General features: G+C 47.4%; 1 protein-coding gene across 8 annotated transcripts in view; it reads left to right on the top strand.

Annotated features, from left to right (window-relative positions):
* Mrvi1 (MRV integration site 1) overlaps nt 1-18,897 on the top strand; it is a 114,653-nt gene that overhangs the window by 46,867 nt on the left and 48,889 nt on the right. For 5 of the 8 annotated variants that reach the window (XR_869664.3, NM_194464.3, NM_010826.5 and 2 more), the window contains 8 exons: nt 6,465-6,565; nt 8,172-8,242; nt 9,527-9,700; nt 10,711-10,788; nt 11,456-11,508; nt 11,684-11,731; nt 11,971-12,582; nt 14,651-14,729. Coding sequence is in view for 7 of the 8 variants with exons in the window: in NM_194464.3 (NP_919446.2) it covers nt 6,465-6,565; nt 8,172-8,242; nt 9,527-9,700; nt 10,711-10,788; nt 11,456-11,508; nt 11,684-11,731; nt 11,971-12,582; nt 14,651-14,729 (1,216 nt within the window). In the remaining variant the exon portion in view is untranslated. Of the gene's footprint in view, nt 1-6,464; nt 6,566-8,171; nt 8,243-9,526; nt 9,701-10,710; nt 10,789-11,455; nt 11,509-11,683; nt 11,732-11,970; nt 12,583-14,650; nt 14,730-15,988; nt 16,322-18,897 lie in introns of those variants that run through there. The other 3 variants (XM_011241687.3, XM_006507418.4, XM_011241686.1) reach the window with 3 other exon arrangements.

Raw genomic sequence — 18,897 nt, 5'->3', positions numbered from 1 at the left:
CACAGAGCTTGGCTCACCCCCAGAAAAGAGAGACAGATCCCTGGGGAGACTGGGTCCACAGACCAGGAAGAGGGACAAGAGCCCCAAAGCAATGCTGTCCCAGCTTGCTTTCCCCCTGCTGTGTGTTCTGCTCATTTGGATTCAGGGTTCCTTGGAGGAAGAGACATCCCCCCCATCGCCCCCTCCCCCGGGAAGAAGTGTGCAGTGTAGAGAGCTAAGAGAAGATTGTCTGAAGGACATCAGAAACCAGGGGAGGTCTCAACAAAGGCAAAGTGACAAATGGAGAAGCATCGAGGCACAGTGCGAAGGTGTGTCTTCCACTGTCTGGTGTGGCCCTGGGGCAAAGTAATATTTTCAATGGACAGATTTTTCATCTTCTCGTTTTCTTATCAGAGGATAGCAGGAATTACTACCTGTCTTAGTTAGGGTTTTACTGCTGTGAACAGACACCATGACCAAGGCAACTCTTATAAGGACAACATTAGAGGTTCTGTCCATTATTATCAATGTGGGAACATGGCAGCATCCAGGCAGGCATGGTTCAGGAAGAACTGAGAGTTCTACATCTTCATCTGAAGGCTGCTGGCAGAATACTGACTTCCAGGCAGCTAGGATGAGGGTCTTATAGCCCACACCTACAGTGACACACCTACTCCCACAAGGCCATACCTACTCCAACAGGGCCACACCTCCAAATAGTACCACTCCCTGGCACTCCTGTATTCAAACCATCACATTACCCCTAGTGTGCTGCTGAGTAACATGTGGAATTGATGGGCCGAATGAGAAAACATGAGGGTTTGGGACAATGCTAAGGTGCAAGAGGTCTGAGGAGTTGATCTTTTCCTCTGTGTCTGTGACCCACATGGAACATCTCTTGTTTGAGAAGTTGGTGAGAGAGGAGTGGAGCCAGGTGAAGATGACTGGCAGAGCTTTTGTGACCAAATGTCCTGGGTGGTGATGGCGGGTTGGTATGCTTGTTGGCTCTGTTAGCAGAAGGGCCAATCTGATGCCTTAATGAACTCCTGATTTAGCTCTAAATTGTCAACCAGCCCCAAGATCAAGAATATCACTTTCCCAGAAATCAAATTCCAAAGTGATAAACTCAGCTGTGAAGGAAATACTGAGCCTTGCTCTGTGCCAAGGGTGGTTCCATGGCCTTTCCATCTGGGGCTAAGATTTTGTGAATGAAACTAGTTAGGTCTATTCAATATTGGGACACAATCCCAAGATCTGTCCTCTATGCATTTGAAATTTGAAATTTAAATATAACTAGGGATCTTTTATTTTATTTGGAAACTATTTCCATATCAATTTGTCTAATTTTAAGCATTTAGTGTGTGTGTGTGTGTGTGTGTGTGTGTGTGTGTGTGTGTGTGTGTGTATTTGTGCAGAGTGCTTTTGGAGGCCAAAGGAAGGCATCAGATTCATTGGAGCTGAAGTTACAGGCAGTTGTAAACTTTTAGACAGGAGTTCTGGGAACTGAACTCAGGTCCTCTGGAAGAGTGGCAAACACTCTTAACAGAGCTCCACTCAACCTGTTTTATTTTCATAGAAACTCTGTAAGCTAGATAAGGTGATCGAGACACCAAGACACAAGGTTACTTGTTTAAGGTCACATACCTGGTAAGAAGAAATTATGGTCCAATGTGGTGACCCTTGAGTCTAAGGCTCTTACAGTCCCCAAGCCAGGAGTTTGCCCATATTCTATATAATATAATCCTGTATTCTGTATTCAATAACATATTGCCAGAATCAAGCTCTCAGGATCTTTCCCTTCTCTTAGGAGCTTCAAGTGGGAGAAGGGTTGGTATTTGCACTACACAAAGCTTGACAAACTTCTCCTGAGTGCCCTCTGGCAATGTACCCTACACTCGTTTCCAGTCTAGAGTAAAGAAAAGAAAACAGTCTGTATTCCTCAGGAGTGGTCCGACAATACAGCTTGGCAGAAAGCTACAAGTTCCCAGTCTGTTCAACCATTCTGTAAGCCAATTAGTGAAAGAACACTTCTATTTTATGACATATATTTTAAATACAATGACAGGAGAGAGAGAGAAGATCTTTCTAGAATGTCTCCCAGGATATTAGAGGGATTTTCTCCTGTTGACCTCAATCCTTTTGGGTTGTGAGCAGCTTGAGAGTATGTATGTGTTCATGATTATATGTGTAGCACTTGTCAGTTCTGGCTTGGTTTTGCCTGCCAGGATAGTCACTCCTGCTCTGTGCCCTCTCTAAGTAAGGGTGCCTGTAGTCCCAGCAAGTCCCAGAAGGCAGAGAAAATGCCAGCCAGAAAGCAGTTCCCTCCAGTGTCTTGAAGGCTGCTAACCTTATAGATGTTGGCTTACAGGGAATGGGCCTTCCACCCCTTCCTCTGCATCCCATCTGCTAGCAGAAAGTATCTCAGATTTGCTTACATCATCTGTGTCTCCCCAGTCAAGGCATAGACCCACAGTGGGCATTCCAGAAATGTTTGCTGCATAAATGGATAGAGTAGCGGGTAGGGGTGTGTACGTGCTCACAAACTTCATGAGCACGAAGAGAATCTTGCCACTCCCAGCATAGCTGCCCTCTTACCTCAGAAAAGGTCTTTCCTCACAACACTTGTTTGTAAACTGGTGCAAGTCAGAGATAAAGCAGGCATTAAGACAGTCTGCAGACAATGACTAAGAGGAGCTACAGGGAGTATGGGGGATAGATGTGGGAGGAGAGAGAGAAATAAATGGTGATAGATTGGGGGACAGCATATGGATGAATGGATGGATAGTAGAGAAAGAAGTAAAGAGAGATGGATTGCTAGATTTATTGATGAAAGAGAAATAGAGGAATAGATGAATGGGCAGTGTACTGGCTAGTTTTGTGTCAACTTGACACAGCTGGGGTTATCACAGAGAAAGGAGCTTCAGTTGAGGAAAATGCCTCCATGAGATCCAACTCTAAGGCATTTTCTCAATTAGTGATCAAGGGGGAAAGGCCCTTTGTGGGTGGGACCATCTCTGGGCTGGTAGTCTTGGGTTCCATAAGAGAGCAGGCTGAGCAAGCCAGGGGAGGCAAGCCAGTAAAGAACATCCCTCCATGGCCTCTGCATCAGCTCCTGCTCCCTGGCCTGCTTGAGTTCCAGTCCTGACTTCCTTTGGTGATGAACAGCAGTATGGAAGTGTAAGCCGAATAAACCCTTTCCTCCCCAACTTGCTTCTTGGCCATGATCTTTGTGCAGGAATAGAAACCCTGACTAAGACAAATTGGTACCAGCATAGTGGGGTATTCCTGAGACAACCTGACCATGTTTTGGGGAGGACTGTGGAAGGACTTTGGAACTTTGGTCTTGAAGATCCATTCATTGTTAAGAGCTCTGTGGGATGTTGTGTAGGAGCTTGGAAGATAATGTTGATAACAGTGCAGAAGATGGAGGCCTGGCTTGTGAAATTTCAGAGGGAAAATTAAAGACTCTTTTCAGGGCCATTGCTGTTTTGATTGTGAAGATTCTGTAGTTCTGGTTAGCTGGGGCTGAAGAATCAGCTGTGATTAACAAGATACCAGAACTACCAAAGCAAAAACTGCATTACTGGAACTATTGATGCTGGTTAGCTGGAGCTAAGAAATTAGCGGTGATTAAGAAGAGACCAGCATCATTGAGGTGAAATCTTCTGGGAAGTGTTTTCTGAGAGCACAGTGGCTGTGTTCCAGATATAGCCAAAGTTGTACCTTGTGCTGTGGCTGGACTTGGTAATGTGTAAGGGTCACGCAGGTGGTACTGGTTTTGAAGGCATGAAGGAGTTGAGCAGAGCAGCTGAGGCTTGGCACTGTGAGAGGCCATGGAAGGCCATTGGTGAAAGTCCAGCCTCAGTTGCAATTGATGGCCCAGGACTGAAGGGGTCATGCAGTGTTTTGGAGATGCCAGTACCATGAGATGACCACCAAGAGCAGCAGCAGCAGTGGAGTCCAGGCATCTGGAGCCTAGAGAATGACGTGTGTGCTACAAAGGGCATGGCTGGAGAAGTGACCCAAGCCCTTGGAGGAGCCCAGAAGATTGTGAGTTGGATCCCAGACATTGGATGGTTAGAGATTGACTTTTGCTTTTGATTGTGACTATGCTCTGATATTTTCCCTCTTGAAGGAAGAAACTATTTTAGTGGAGCCCACAGTTAAGAGATTTTTAATTGTAAAAAGACTTTGGATTTTAGAAGATATTGGACATTTTAAAGGGATTGACTTTTAATATGTAAAGACTGTGGGACTTTTAAAGTTGTTTAGATCTTGGGGATGAATAAGAAATTAAGGGTTGAGGCTTACTAGTGATGTGCTTGTGTGTCAAGTTGACAAGGGGTCAATTGTACTGGCTAGTTTTGTGTCAACTTGACACAGCTGGGGTTATCACAGAGAAAGGAGCTTCAGTTGAGGAAAATGCCTCCATGAGATCCAACTCTAAGGCATTTTCTCAATTAGTGATCAAGGGGGAAAGGCCCTTTGTGGGTGGGACCATCTCTGGGCTGGTAGTCTTGGGTTCCATAAGAGAGCAGGCTGAGCAAGCCAGGGGAGGCAAGCCAGTAAAGAACATCCCTCCATGGCCTCTGCATCAGCTCCTGCTCCCTGGCCTGCTTGAGTTCCAGTCCTGACTTCCTTTGGTGATGAACAGCAGTATGGAAGTGTAAGCCGAATAAACCCTTTCCTCCCCAACTTGCTTCTTGGCCATGATCTTTGTGCAGGAATAGAAACCCTGACTAAGACAGGCAGAATGGGAGAGATTAATGGATAAATGGATGGTTAATTGGTGAGTAGATAGGGAGACAGAAAGGGATGAACAGGCAGATAAATGGATAAGAGATGTATGAATGGATAAATCAATGGATATCCAGGGAAAGAGTTTATGGATGAATTTACTGATGGATAAAGAAGATGTTTAGAGAGAGGGTTGGATGAATGTGAGGGAGAGACAGGGATATGGATAAATAGGTGGGCAGGGGAAGAGACATGAACGAACACAAGCATTTATGTAGATCCATAGAGATGGGTGGATGAGAACAGACACAAATAAATGCATGCATTGGTGGATAGATGTATGAATGGCTACACGGAGAGATAAAGCGATGGCTAAGGAGGGCTTGGGCAGGAAGGTACACAAGTGGATGTTCAGAGTGTGTGATGTGTGAAGTAAAGGCCAGGAGAGAGGACAAGAGGTGGAGAAAGAAGTTAACTCAGTTTTTTCTCTCTTTCTGTAAAATTTAGTTTTATGTGTACAGGTGTCCAGTCTCAAGATTCATTCTCTTTTTCTGTCCTTGGAGAGGTGAAATGAATGAAGCTCTGGAACAGGCCTTTAAGCCAGCACTTCTCAAAGCCAGTCCTAGAGGGGTCACAGCTCCACAGGGTGTGAGGACAAACAGCTTAGCCTAGTGCCAACCATAGGCCACTAGAGGGAGGAAGTGCTCATTTTATCTCGTAGGGGCACTCACAGCCATCAGCTCCGAATTTTTATGCTTTCAGGTTTCTCTAGCTGAATTTTCTTGTTGATTGATTTGGAAAGTAGTCAGAGTGTCAATGAATTAAAATAAAGTCTCCCTTTCAGCACCAGTGCATGCTGGGAGTTTGTGAAAACTCCACCACAGGCATGGTAAAAAACTGTGATAGAACTGTGGGTAGAAAAATGAATTTCAGCCTTCCCATGGCAAGAGTCACACGTGAGCAAGAACAAGAGAGTCAGAGAGATTCCAAAGCTCAATGTCTTGTACTCCAGTAAGGCAGGCCAGGCTGAACCACCTGAGAGGCCACAGCAGAAGTGTTTGGGTCCATAGGCCTGAATGAGTGGAACAGGCCAGGCTAGAATCCTTTGGACCACAGTTCCTATGCAGAAACATGAACCTGGGATTTCTTATTACTCAGTTGTAAGAAAATGAGTGGGAGCCAAGCACTTGGTTCTTGTTGATTGCTTTGGAAAGTAGTCAGAGTGTCAATGAATTAAAATAAAATCTTTTTCAGCACCAATGTATGCTGGGAATTTGTTAAAGCTCCACCACGGGCTCTAAGAAGTGCTGGTTTAAAGGGCTGTTCCAAAAGCAGGAAACAAGGGGCTGGGGAGATGGCTCAGCAGTTAAGAGCATGGCTTTGATTCCTGGCACCCACATGGCAGCACATACCCCCACATGTAGGGAGAAAGGCGGGGAGGGATGGGGAGAGACAGAGAGGGAGAGGGAGAGGGAGAGGGAAACTGAGTTAGTCAGTATGTTCATTAATTCATCTGTAGCCATGTCACACTCTACACTCACAGCAAATATCACACTTTGAATATATGTGATTTCCATTTCTGAGTTATATCTTAATGAAGCTGAAACAGACAAACCAACATACAGAGTTGGTGACCTGTGACAATGGCCTTGGGAGTCACACTGTTGGAAATGCCGCAGTTCCAGGCCCTGCATGTCCCCAACTCAGCCCAGGCCTAACTCCATTTGTGTTTTGCTCGAAACCACCAGGACTCTCCCTCTGCAGGACCATTTCCCAGCCCTCCCACAATCGTCCTGACGGGGGATGCCAGTTCACCTGAAGGAGAGACTGACAAAAACCTAGTCAACAGGTATGCAGCCCAGGCGGACGAGCAATGCTTTGTGGGGATCAAATAGCTGCATTTCTAGAAACACTTTCTTCTTTCTTTTTCTCTGAATCACTTTATCGATGAAGATGCTGTCAAAGAGGGCTGGGGATATGGCTTAGTTTGTAGAGTACTTCTTGCTAAGTTTGTGTTAGGTCTTGGGTTTGATTCTCAGTATCACCTAACCTGGGCATGGTGGGGGCACACCTGTAACCCCAGAAATCATGAGGAAGCAAGAGGATCAGAAGTGCAAGGTCATCCTTGGTTATATGAGGGGTTCAAATCCACCCTGGGATACAAGAAACTTTATCTCAAAAATAAAAGTCCACATTATCAAGCAGTTTTTCAAAATGGGAAAGAGAACCTAGGATTTTTTCACCATTATCTTCTTTCCCAAAATGTTGTTCTTACTCTTGGATTTGGCCCTGTACACACTGCTAGATTTTAAGAAAATCAAAGACATCATAGCATGAAAACCTTCCATAATATCAGCCCAGGAATTCCCACAGAAGCCTGGAAGGTGTGGATCTTTAACTATAGGATCCTGTTGTGGCCAAAGCAGGTCCCTCATGGAACCTTTGGGAGGGACAGTGCATCACCATCACAGGGATGTCACTGCCCCTGTTCCCCTCACCAGGGGTCCGTGAATTGATCTAGCTGGAATAAGGTTGTCTAGATATCACTTTTAATAAGTTTAAAAGATAATCCTCGGGGCTGGGGATACAGGTCAGTGGGAAGGTGCTTGCCTAGCAAGTGCAACAAGGCCTGGGGTTGACAGGCAACACCACATGTAAGAGGGTAATTATCATAGGACAGAGTGAGCATCTTCATCTGTTAATTAAGAGCAGAGTGAATACCAAGGAGGATATAAGAAATGAATATACTTGCATAATCAATGTGAGAGGGGGTGGAAAAAGCCAAATAAAAGGGTTAAGTCAGACATAAGGCAGCTTCATGGGGCTGGAGAGTTGACTCAGTAGTCAAGAGCACACACTGCTCTTGCAGAGGACCTGAGACTGGTTCTCACTACCCAAATCAGGTGACTCCCAAGCACCTGTAACTCCAGTCCCAGGAGAACCTGATGCCTCTCGCCTCCATATGCATCTGCACACACAGGCACACACATATATAATTAAAATACGTCGTTAAAAGGAGCTCCGTGTTTTGCAGGGCAGTGAAACTGTGCTTTTATTTTCTCTTTCAAAAACAGATTATCTGTGTCTCTACCAGACCCCCCATGTATGTTTGGTAAGGCTCCCACAAGATAGCTCTAAAGTCCGGGTCCTTATAGAGAGTAACTCCTGTAGTAAGTAAGGTTCCATCCCTTGAGAGTGGGCTTGGATAGCTTGAGTGGGCAGCAGAATGGCGTAGTGACTTGTTGAGCCATTAGTCCTCCCAGGGGCTCTGATGTGGGAGACTGGGGTACAGCCTGGGAATTCAACCATCTAACATGCTCCCAAGGTGACAGTCAGAGGACCCTTGTGTGTGCCATAGATGATGCTCTGGGGTGACCCTGAGAGTCTGTACAGTCATCTCATTTGTCCATCTCTGAGTAGATTTCCTAACAGGATGACCATGGTCTGTCTTTCAGGGCTCCCAGCCCTCACCGGAGGCTTTCCCACCGACACCTGAAGGTCTCCACTGCTTCGCTGACTTCTGTGGGTAAGGGCTGGGTCAATATGAACATGTGCTTGAGCAGCAAGCATGAGTTGGCTCCTTTCTCTCTCCCCAAGTCCAAATAATAGAGGAGATCAGCCTCTCCATGTTTGGGTTCAGAAGAAATGATGTCTAGTTTCAGTGTCAGAAAGAAGAGGAGGATGAAGTCAGAGCAGACAGAAATGATGCTCAGTGATCAGCTGAGTGATGTTCAGCACTGGGCTCAAAGACCAGAGTCCTACGGCTGTATGGGCACAGCCAGGGAGTGTGCCCAGCCAGGAGGGAGTGTGCCCAGCCAGGAGGGAGTGTGCCCATGTGAAAGGCTGTTGGCTAGGATTCCTGATGGTTTCTACTCAGGATTTTCACACCTTTTTAGACCACTGAAGGATCGGGCCACATAGACTTGGGCTTTGTATTCGGTGTTGATTACACTTTATAAGGAGGTTGGGAAATGAGTAGATAGAATTGATAAATGGCCTTCATGAAAGATCTTAGGAAGCCAAGGTAAGAAGGGGCCCACTTCTCCCTAGGGAAGAGAAAAGATGTACAGGTATTCCAGAGGAAGTGGTATTTGAGTTTCACCTTAAAGAGACAGACACACAGGAGGGAGGGATGGCACTCTTGGTGGAAAAGGAGACTTGGTGGGAAGTAGGAACCACCTACAGTACTGTAGCAACCAGATGCTATGCTGTGTGTATGTGTCATGAGCACTGAAAACTATAAAGCCCCAATTCATAATAACTTACTCCAAAATAATAGAATTCTTCCCCCACCTCTGCCTTCTGTTAGTCTTCCTCCATCATTGTCTGCTCTTCCTTCAGGGTCAATGGTTTCAGGTATTGCTGGGTCCAGGTACTTAATTTGGGTTATTAGTTATTGTACTGTTCCATCTCTCATCTCATTTCATATATGAGCTCTCTTCTTGGGAAGACCTTCTATTCATGGGAACAAATGGTCGGCTGCACCTCCAAGCCTCTGTCTTATCTGTGACACCCTTCTTCCCTCTCATTTCCCAAAACTTCTTCTCACTAGCCTCATGTGGTCATCCCTATCTGATCCCTGTGGCTGCCTAGATGGCATTGCTCAACCGGTCAAAGCTGGCTTGGGACCCACTACTACTCAGCCTTGCTTCCTGAAGCAGAGTTGTGAGTGGGGATGGCTCGCTCCCCCTGAATCACTTAATGGTGATCCAGAGCCCCCCACCCCCACCCCGTGAAAATGAAGAGCTACTTCTGGAAGAGGCCTCTGAGATGAGGTGACTCTCACTGGGAGCTCATTCTCACTCTGCAGACCCCTCGGGGCATGTCATTGACCTGGTGAATGACCAGCTGCCGGACATCAGCATCTCAGAAGAGGACAAGAAAAAAAACCTGGCACTTCTGGAAGAAGCCAAGTTGGTGAGTGAGCGGTTCCTGACCCGCCGTGGGAGGAAATCAAGGAGCAGCCTCGGAGACTCCCCATCAGGTAGGGGAGGACCAGCAGTAGGAAGATAGTTACCCTGAGCCCCTCTAAGGCTGGACTGAGGGGAGGGAGGGAAGGACCAAGCTTCAGCTGCAGAACAACCTTCTTTCCAAGAGGGCAGGCTTCAACTGGCCTGTCCCCTTGGCCTCCAGGTTCTAAATGGCCCAAGCCTTGCAGAGATGACCCCTTCAGGAAGCCTTTGTGCTCAGCTTCCAGAGTTCTAAAACACCTACTCAACTCTACCCCTGAGAACTCTCCCATGTTTTGCTTTCAGGCCCTATGCGCGACCATTTGGGACTTCCCTATGTGTGGACAAATGCCATTCCACACGATGCTCATGTTATTAATTGAACTGCTATGTCCTTAGCTCTAGTGCAGAGAAACCCTGTGCAATTCCCATACACACTGACCCTTGCATAATCTCGCATGACAGAGTCTGTCTAACATCCTCATCCTTCCTATGATGACCCTGTCTGTGGTGGGCATCTCCCCAGCCAAGATCTGAGAAGGCCATCCTGGGCTCCCTGGGCTTGGTATCCAAGGTCCCAGGAACTCTGGAGGAGAGACAAGGATCCTGTGCTGTGGTCCTTCTTCTTCCTGAGTGCAAGGATGTAGCAGGTTTTAAAGAAGTCTAAATGGCCTTGGAGGACAAGGAGAGTGTTGGAAATCAGACGGGCTCTATGGCATCTAGAAAGTACAGCCTGGCATGCTCTTCCTGTCAAGCAATGCCAGGTCCTCAGATTCTGGAAAGTTCTCTGAGGCCAGGCCCACCAGGTTAAGGAATGTGATCCCATGTCTTAGAAATTACTTGAGGATCCCTCTGCTGGTCTGGCTGTATCAAAAGTTGGGGTATAATAAGAATCTTATATGGTGGTTCAGATCAGCCCCTGACCTTGACAAGGCAGTCTCGGTTCCCAGGGGTGAAATCTCCCTGAGAGAACGATCCATTTGGTAGCAGAAGTCCTAGCTCTTCACGAATGCTAGCCAATTGGCGGTTTTTTTTTTTTCCATAGCTGTTTCTCCAAACCTCAGCTCTGGGGCTTCTCCTGCATCCTCCAGGAGCTGCTCCCTCACCATCTCCACATCACCAGGTGAGGCTGACCCCGCCCCTCCTGGCGGGGAGAGGGCAGATGGACAGGCTGAGCGAGGATAGGACTTAGGTGATGGGAAGCAGACTCTAATGGCTGCTTTTTGCTCGGAGAGAAGTCGTCACATTTATTTTGAATCCTTTTGTTTGGACCACTATGAGTTTTGTCTGTTCTGTAGTGCTGGGATTTGAACTTAGGTCCACACACGCTAGGTCAGAACTCAACCACTGAGCTGCATCTCCAAGCCCAGTATGTATGTCGGTCTCTTCCTTTCTGGGTTGTGTCCAGAGCCACACCCTCAGGCAATGGAGTCCACAGTCTGCCTTTGTCAGTGCTGGAAGCTAAGCCCGGGATCCTACACTCACAGATGCTTCCTGGTCATCAGACCTCCAGGGCCCCCATGACTCAGTTTCCTTATTTGGTTTCTATGGTGTTTCAGTGCTGGCATGTGAGCAACATCAGTTTTTTTGGCTGCCAGATCTTGTGTGTGTGTGTTGTTGTTGTTGTATGTGTGTGTGTGAGTGTGTGTGTTGGGGTGTGTGTGTGTGTATGTTGGTGTATATGTGTGTGTGTGTGTGTGTGTGTGTGTAGGTGTTTGTGTGCTGTTAAAGTGACAAGCAGGGCACTAGGCAGGTGATGAGCATCACTTACCTGTCCTGGCCCATTGCAGGTTTGGACATATGCAGTGGCCCTCAGTCCCCTCTGCCAGGAGCACCACCACAGGTAACAATACGTGGGCATGCCATTTCTCTGCCATTGGATCTCTTATCCCTACCATGTCTGGACCCTCTGTAACCCCTGGATTAGGGGGAGGGGAGGCATTTACACCGTGCTAAGCTTCAAGAAGGGTGCAGGCCTCTTCCTACTGTTACCAACTTGTGTTTTTCTCCTTTTTCAGCAAAAGGGACATGAGGACGGGGTCTCCTCGCCTTGCCCCGGAGAGCCTGTGAGTTTGTGCTTTGCTCACTGAATGTGGGGAATGTGGTCTCAGAAGCCTAGCAGGACCTGGATGTGAGTAGAGGGTGGGTTCTGGTGTCAGCAGAAGACTCCTCTGTCTTATGAGATGGAACTCTGAGGGGTAAAGAGGTATGACAGGTCCTTTTGCATACTCATAAATAGGCTGTTGTTAAGGTCTGAGTCTTCTCAGCCTACCTCCGGGTCTGAACTCTAGCTTGTTTCTTTCAGAATGTCTCCAAAGGGCTAGCTGACCTGAAGCAGAATGACCAGAGAAAAGTGTCTCAAGGCAGACTGGCTCCTCGCTCTCCCACAGTGGAGAAAACCAAGGAACTTACAGTAGAACAAAAGGAAAACTTTGATCCCCTTCAGCACGTGGAGGCCACGCCCATGGCTCAGGCTTCTGGAGCAAGCATCAGTGGGAAAATGGCTCTGAACAGCCCCCAGCCTGGCCCTGCTGAGATGGAGCTGGGGAGGCAGCTCCTGAAGACAGCCCGGGAAGGCAACCCTCTGCCCAGAACCACAGCCCAGGGCTCAGGAGGAACGGTCTCCCCACATTCCCTGGGGCAGGGCTCTGCTGGAGAGCCTATGGGACCCAAGGCTGGCTCCAAGGCTGAGCTGAGGTCCCCTGTGTCCCGGCCCCCCCTGATTCGGGGGGTCTCCTGGGACAGCAGCCCTGAAGAACCCGGTCCCCTGCTGCAGAAGGTGCTCGCTAAGCTGCCCCTGGCAGAGGAAGAGAAGCGGTTTCCAGGCAAAGCCAAGCCAGCCAAGCCACCTGGGCTCAAAGACTTCCAGATACAAGTGCAGCCGGTGCGCATGCAGAAGCTGACCAAGCTCCGGGAGGTGGGTTCCTGCCCTGAGGATCAGTGTATGCATGCCAGAACCCCCTGAGCTACGGGCGTTGGCACTCAAGCTGGGCCCTGGGACAAGACAGCTCTGACCTCATGAAATCCCAAACTTCTTGACCCCTAGAAGCCAGTCCCATCAGTGTTACACCCCATAGCACCAGCTTCGGGTGCCTTTTGCTCCTGTTAATGTATAGAAGTCCCCTGAAATACAGTGACCACAGTTCAAGAGAAGTTAGCCACATGGACTCCTTATCCTAAGCTGTCTTCCTCCTCCCGCTAGACCTGGTGAAGGAACTTCTGATGGACTATCTGGTCATGCCTAGAATTGGGCAAAACCAGGATAAGTGGGCTTTCCCTTTGTAATGTCATCCATCCTGCCCTCTTGGTACCTGTTAACCAAGGGCCTTAGACCCAAGCACCACTATGACAATGGCCATTGGGGATGCTCCTCTATGGTGAATTTCTTCAAGTGTCCATGGTGTCCCCAACATCCATTAGTCATCAAACTAGGAATCATATTCAGGCAGGGGGCTGCCCTGCTATATAGTCTGTGATTGAGAATATCCAGATGTGGAGGGGTAGAGGAGAGATCAGGGTGTAAAATAGAGGGGGGCTTAACTGGATCGAAGGTCCTGATCCAGTCCCTTCTTTCTTAGGTGGCCAACCTCAATCCAGGTCAAGGAGACTGTGGGTCTAGGGATTAGGGCCTGGGATAGGACAAAGTCCCCAGGCTTTTCTATTAAGGCAGTAAGGGCAAGGAAGTGAGGACCAGTAACACTCCAGCTCCAATGAGAGTATCTAGTGAGAGTATCTACTAGCAAGGACACATTGTTACAGGCCACTGGGCTGTTCAGAGAGCTTCAGAGAGGAAGTGGCTCAGTCAGTAGTGTTCTACTAACATGCACAAAGCCTTAGGTTCCCAGAGTCACATAAAACAATGTGTGGTGGTAACTGTAATTCCAGGACCAGAGAGGTAGAGGCAGGAGGATCAGAAATTCAAAGTCATGTTCAGCTATATTGGAAATTTGAAGCCAGTCAGAGATAGATAGATGATAGATTGACATATAGATATATAGATAGAGGATAACTTGATATATAGATGATAGGTAGATGATAGATAGATAGATAGATAGATAGATAGATAGATAGATAGATAGATAGATAGATAGATGATAGTCTTGGTCTTCTGTGATGTTCTGGGCTGGAGGCTTAGAAAGATGAACAATTTACACAGAACTCCCACCCTCCAATACAAGGCCCAAGGTACCTGGTAGCTTAAAACAAGGCTGGGCAGAGCCACCTAAAGTGGTCCACATCTCATATCCCTGGAGGCAAGTGAGGACAAAGGGGGCAGACAACTGGAGATTCAGCTTCATAGACTTTAGAGGCAGGGAGAGTAGGCCACTCCCTCAGAACTCTCCACATCCCTGCAGGTCACTCACTCTCTCCCGGCAAGGGAAGTCGCAGAGAACCTGGAAGTTCATGCTACCAGCTGGTGTGGCACCGAGACCTGCTCTGTACCCTGCCCAGTGTGCTGGTAGCTGAGGGACTGTGGACCTCTGGCTTGCCAAGTATATATCGAGGGCATGGCCTGAATTCTGTTGCCATGGCCTGGGCACTCTTTGTTATCCCTTTTCTTTCCCCTAGCCCAGAGGCCAGTCGCTCAAGTGACTTGGGAGACTGAGAACCCTTGGATGTCACCAGGAACCAGGATATCACCCAGACATCCCGAGAGGGCCCTAGTCTGACATGGATTGGCTTGGAGCAAGGGTAGCTTATTGGGTCCTCCAGCACCCCCAACCTTGCTCTGCATGCTCAGTCCCCCAAGCAGTGACTCTCAGGCTTCATTTGTCTGGAGGTGCCACAAAGATCATTGAGGAAGGACTGTCACTTACACAGAAGGGCAGGGTAGGAGGCTGCTCCCAGCAGTGAGACCATCAAGAATTACTTCTAGAACAGCTGCATTCGTATCTAGGGGACCTTAATGTCCCCTAAGTTCTTAGTACCTCAGGATACCGCCCTGTGTCGTCACCTGAACTGTGTTCCTTCTTCCTCTCACCAAGGAACACATCCTGATGAGAAACCAGAACCTGGTGGGGTTCAAGCTCCCTGAACTGAGTGAGGCCGCGGAGCAGGACAAAGGTAGGCGGAGGGGGAGGGGCTTGGGGGGGGACCTGTGTGCCCTCCCAGGGCTGGTTAGGCCGGTGGCGTTCTATGTGTGAACACTCGATTTCCCATCAGTCTTTGTGCATGTGTGAAGGAAACAGATTGTATAGTCCACTGAGGCAGAGCACGCTCAAGTCTGTCTCCTTCCTGCCACCCCGCCCTATCCCTGTTAGTGGCATTGGGTCTGGAAGGCGCCCCAGGCCTGAACTTTTGACATTGCTTTTCCCTTACACCCAGGAAGCTACCCAAATAGAGCAGTTCCTCTTTTCAAGACACCAGAGCTCTCTCTTTTCAATCTGCTGTCATCACAAAGTCCATAATCCAGCCCTGCCCTGCTGGGTGTCTGCATATCCCTTCCTCCAAGCCTTCTGCTCTCCCCCAGGCCACACACTCTGCCACACTTCTCTGAAAATACAGACAGAGGCTGGATCCTCCCTGTTCCTGCCTTCGTGCGTCCTTCCTCTGAGTTCGCTGATGTCCCGGGGTGAGCCACAGCTGTCCATCCTGGCTCTGCTACTGAGTGAACAAGCTCTGTGGCCTCACCGGGCCTGATCCCCACATCCCACATTGTTACACGGGGCTATCATAGTTGCCTCGAACATTATCAAGACGAGTACACAAATGAAACTCTATTTACAGTATGCCTAGAGCAGCACCCGGTGCATAGTGAGTGCTGTCTAGGTGCCAGCCGTTAAGATCCCCAGAGATGCTACTGGGCCCCAAGAGCCCGTATCTCTCTCTGGGGATATGTCCATGTGTGCACATGTGTGTCTGTACATACTGTAAGCTATATGCTTACATTCACAGTGCTGCCTGGCACTGATAAGCCCTGAGTAAATACTTAACTGAACAAATGGTGCACAGGGGAGATACCGAGATAGCTGCTTAAAAGCAACCAATAGCCAGAATGCTTCGTGATGGCCAGAGAAGAAAGAACATGCTTTTAGGGATGCTTCTAGAAGGGCAGGCTCTCTGTTCTTCCCTCTTCCTCAGGCCTGTGGGCACTCACTCCCTTGTCTCTACGTGTTCTGTTGAATCATTGCACCTGTCTCTTAAAGGAGCCGGTCTGTCCATCTGCTCCAAAATCACCCTCATTCCTTATTTTGTATTTATGAATATATATATGCATATATGTCTTGTCTTTTGTTGGTACTTATTAATTTAAGTGGTGATATGTACAATGTTATATGTAACTATATATATGGCACTAATGTTACCATTTTAATCATTTTCAGCATGTGGGGCAGTGGCCTTAGGTCCAGTCTTGCTGTATTGTGCAGCCATCGCCACCGTCCATCCACAGACCCTTTTCATCTCCCTCAATTGCAGCCACACCCATGAGGCACAGCTGTCTGTGCCCCTCCCCCAGCCCCTTGCACTCCCATTTCACTTCCTGTTTCTGTGGATTATGTCTTCTCTAGGTCCCTCATTTAAACAAAGCCATACAACATTTTACCGTCTCCTTCTAATGTCATCTCAATAAATCCTCTCTAGTGTTTTGCAGACTCTAAGTCATTGGCAACTCAGATTTAGTCTCCCCCCAGGAAACTAAGAGGCAGGGACTTCTGCTCTCACCTTATTGTTAAGGAAACTGAGGCCCAAAGGACTGCTGATTCCATCACATGGCTTTGCCATCCCAGGAGCAGTTATGAAACATGTTTTAGCATTATTTAATTTTAGATAAACTAATCCAGAGGAGGTTGGCTTGTGGGGGGCAGGGCAGTGAGAGCAAAGCCAGTGTCCTGAAACTTCTGAAACTTCCACCTTTCTCCTGTGGGCACGGGTGTGCGTCAGGCTTCACAGAGCACCTCTGGAAGGGCACACTCCCCTCCCACACTGTCTATGGCTGGTGTTGTCATCTTATGAATCACTGTTCTGGGCTGACATACAATAACCACCACCTTCTCAGTTAACAAGGTTTCAGAGGTCCTGTCTGTCTGTTTGTTTGTTTTTCGAGGCAGGGTTTCTCTTTATAGCCCTGGCTGTCCTGGAACTCACTTTGTAGACCAGGCTGGCCTCGAACTCAGAAATCTGCCTGCCTCTGCCTCCCGAGTGCTGGGATTAAAGGCGTGCGCCGCCACGCCCGGCTCAGAGGTCCTTTTTTAAAGGACTGAATTATTTTTAAAAAATTAACCATCTCTAGCTGGGTATGGTGGCACATGCCTATAATACCAGCACTCTGGGGGCAGAGGCAGGAGGCTCTCTGTGAGTTCGAGGCCAGGCTTTAACTACATACTGAGTTACAGAGAGTCAGGGTGATGTATCTAGACCTTGTCTCGATAAGTAAAAGCAAGCAAACAAACAAATAAATAAAGCACCTTAGAGATGGGGAGATGGCTCGGGGGTAAGAAGGCTTGCTCTACAAGCATGAGGATCTAAGTTTGAGTCCCCAGCACCCACATACAGAGCCGGTCATATGCATAGCGACAATGCATGCCTGTAGCACCAGAGCTGTGAGGAGTGGAGACAGGAGGATTGCTATGGTTTGCTGGCTGCCAGCCTATCTCCAGATCCTTCAATGAATGACAGAGCAAGAGCAGCCGACATCTCCCTCTGTGTACATACACACACACACACACACACACACACACACACACACTCACACACACACACACAGACACACACAGACACACAGACACACACAGACACACACACACAGACACACACACAGATACACACACACAGACACACACAGACACACACACAGACACACATACACAGACACACACACACACAGACACACACACAGACACACACACAGGCACACACACATACACAGACACACACACACAGACACACACACAGACACACACACAGACACACATATACACAGAGGCATAAATCACATACATTTATAAATACTTTTAATTGTTTTATTAACACACTAGAAAAACCTCCTAAGAGTTTATATTCATGAGGTTGGAGAGGTGGCTCAGCAGTTAAGAGCACTTGCTGCTCTTGCAGAGGACCTGGGTGTGCATCCCAGCACCCACATGGCAGCTCACAACTATCTGTAATTCTGGTTCCAGGGAGCCAAGACCCTCTTCTAGCCTCCTGCAGCGCCGACCCCCATATGCTGCAGATGCAGACAACTTCTCATACACATAAAAATAACAAATGTTTTTGAAAAGCTCTTATCCATAGCTTGATTCTTTCCAATAGTTATCATTTCCTAAGTTGGTTTGATGGTATAGACACAACTTCCTTTTAAAGATTTGTCTCACTGAAGTCATAATAACTAATTACATGTATTTAGATATCATATTTATGGCTGAGTGGGTTCATATTTCCTCCTGTATGACTGTCTCTATTGTAAAATATTCCAGATGTTTATAGTTTTCCGTCTGTTATAAACAGTTTTGTCTTTGCACTTGTGAGGTTTTTCTTTTTTTTCTTTTTCTTTTTTTTAAAGTAATTCCCTTAGGATACATTCTCAGACATGGGAGTCTCTGGGTCAGAGTGTAGAAATACTTGCCTCTTATAGAATGGAACCCAAGATCCTCTCCAAGAGCAGCCAGTGCTCTGAGCTGCTGAGCATCTCTCCAGACCCCAATTATTTTTAACAAAGCAACAACATATTTTATTTGTGACATTGTGATAACAACAAACCCTGCTATGTACAGTAGTTAAAAAGCAAGAAAGATCAAAATCTCCTGAAAGAAGCTGGTGCTATGTGTCATGCAGCCCCCAATTTTTAAACTTTTTAGTTTATTATTTGTATGTGTGTGTACATTCATGGGCATACATGTACATATGGTGTGTATTTTCTTTCACAGTCATGCATGTACACATGATTGTGTGTGTGTATATATATATATATATATGTGTGTGTGTGTGTGTGTGTGTGTGTGTGTGTGTAGGGGTACATGTACACATGGTGTGTATGTGTGTATGTGTTCATGTACGACCATGCATGTATACATGATGTGTGGGTGTATGCACATACCGTGCTCCACATATTTATAGTTTGATTTATCTGTGTTTATTTTGCTAATATCTCTTCATCTTGCTAGTAAGAACTTCATCTTTTTTGTTGTATTTTAGTTTTTGACATGGAGTTTTCCATGTAGCCTGGAACTCACTATTTAGAGCAAGCTGGTTATGAATGCATAGGGCTCTAACTTCCTATCTCCCAAGTGCTGGG

Source organism: Mus musculus, chromosome 7, assembly GCF_000001635.26.
Source record: "Mus musculus strain C57BL/6J chromosome 7, GRCm38.p6 C57BL/6J".
Classification (NCBI taxonomy): Eukaryota; Metazoa; Chordata; class Mammalia; order Rodentia; family Muridae; genus Mus; species Mus musculus.
Note: the sequence above shows the minus strand (reverse complement) of the source record. Positions and strands in the feature narration are given on the sequence as shown.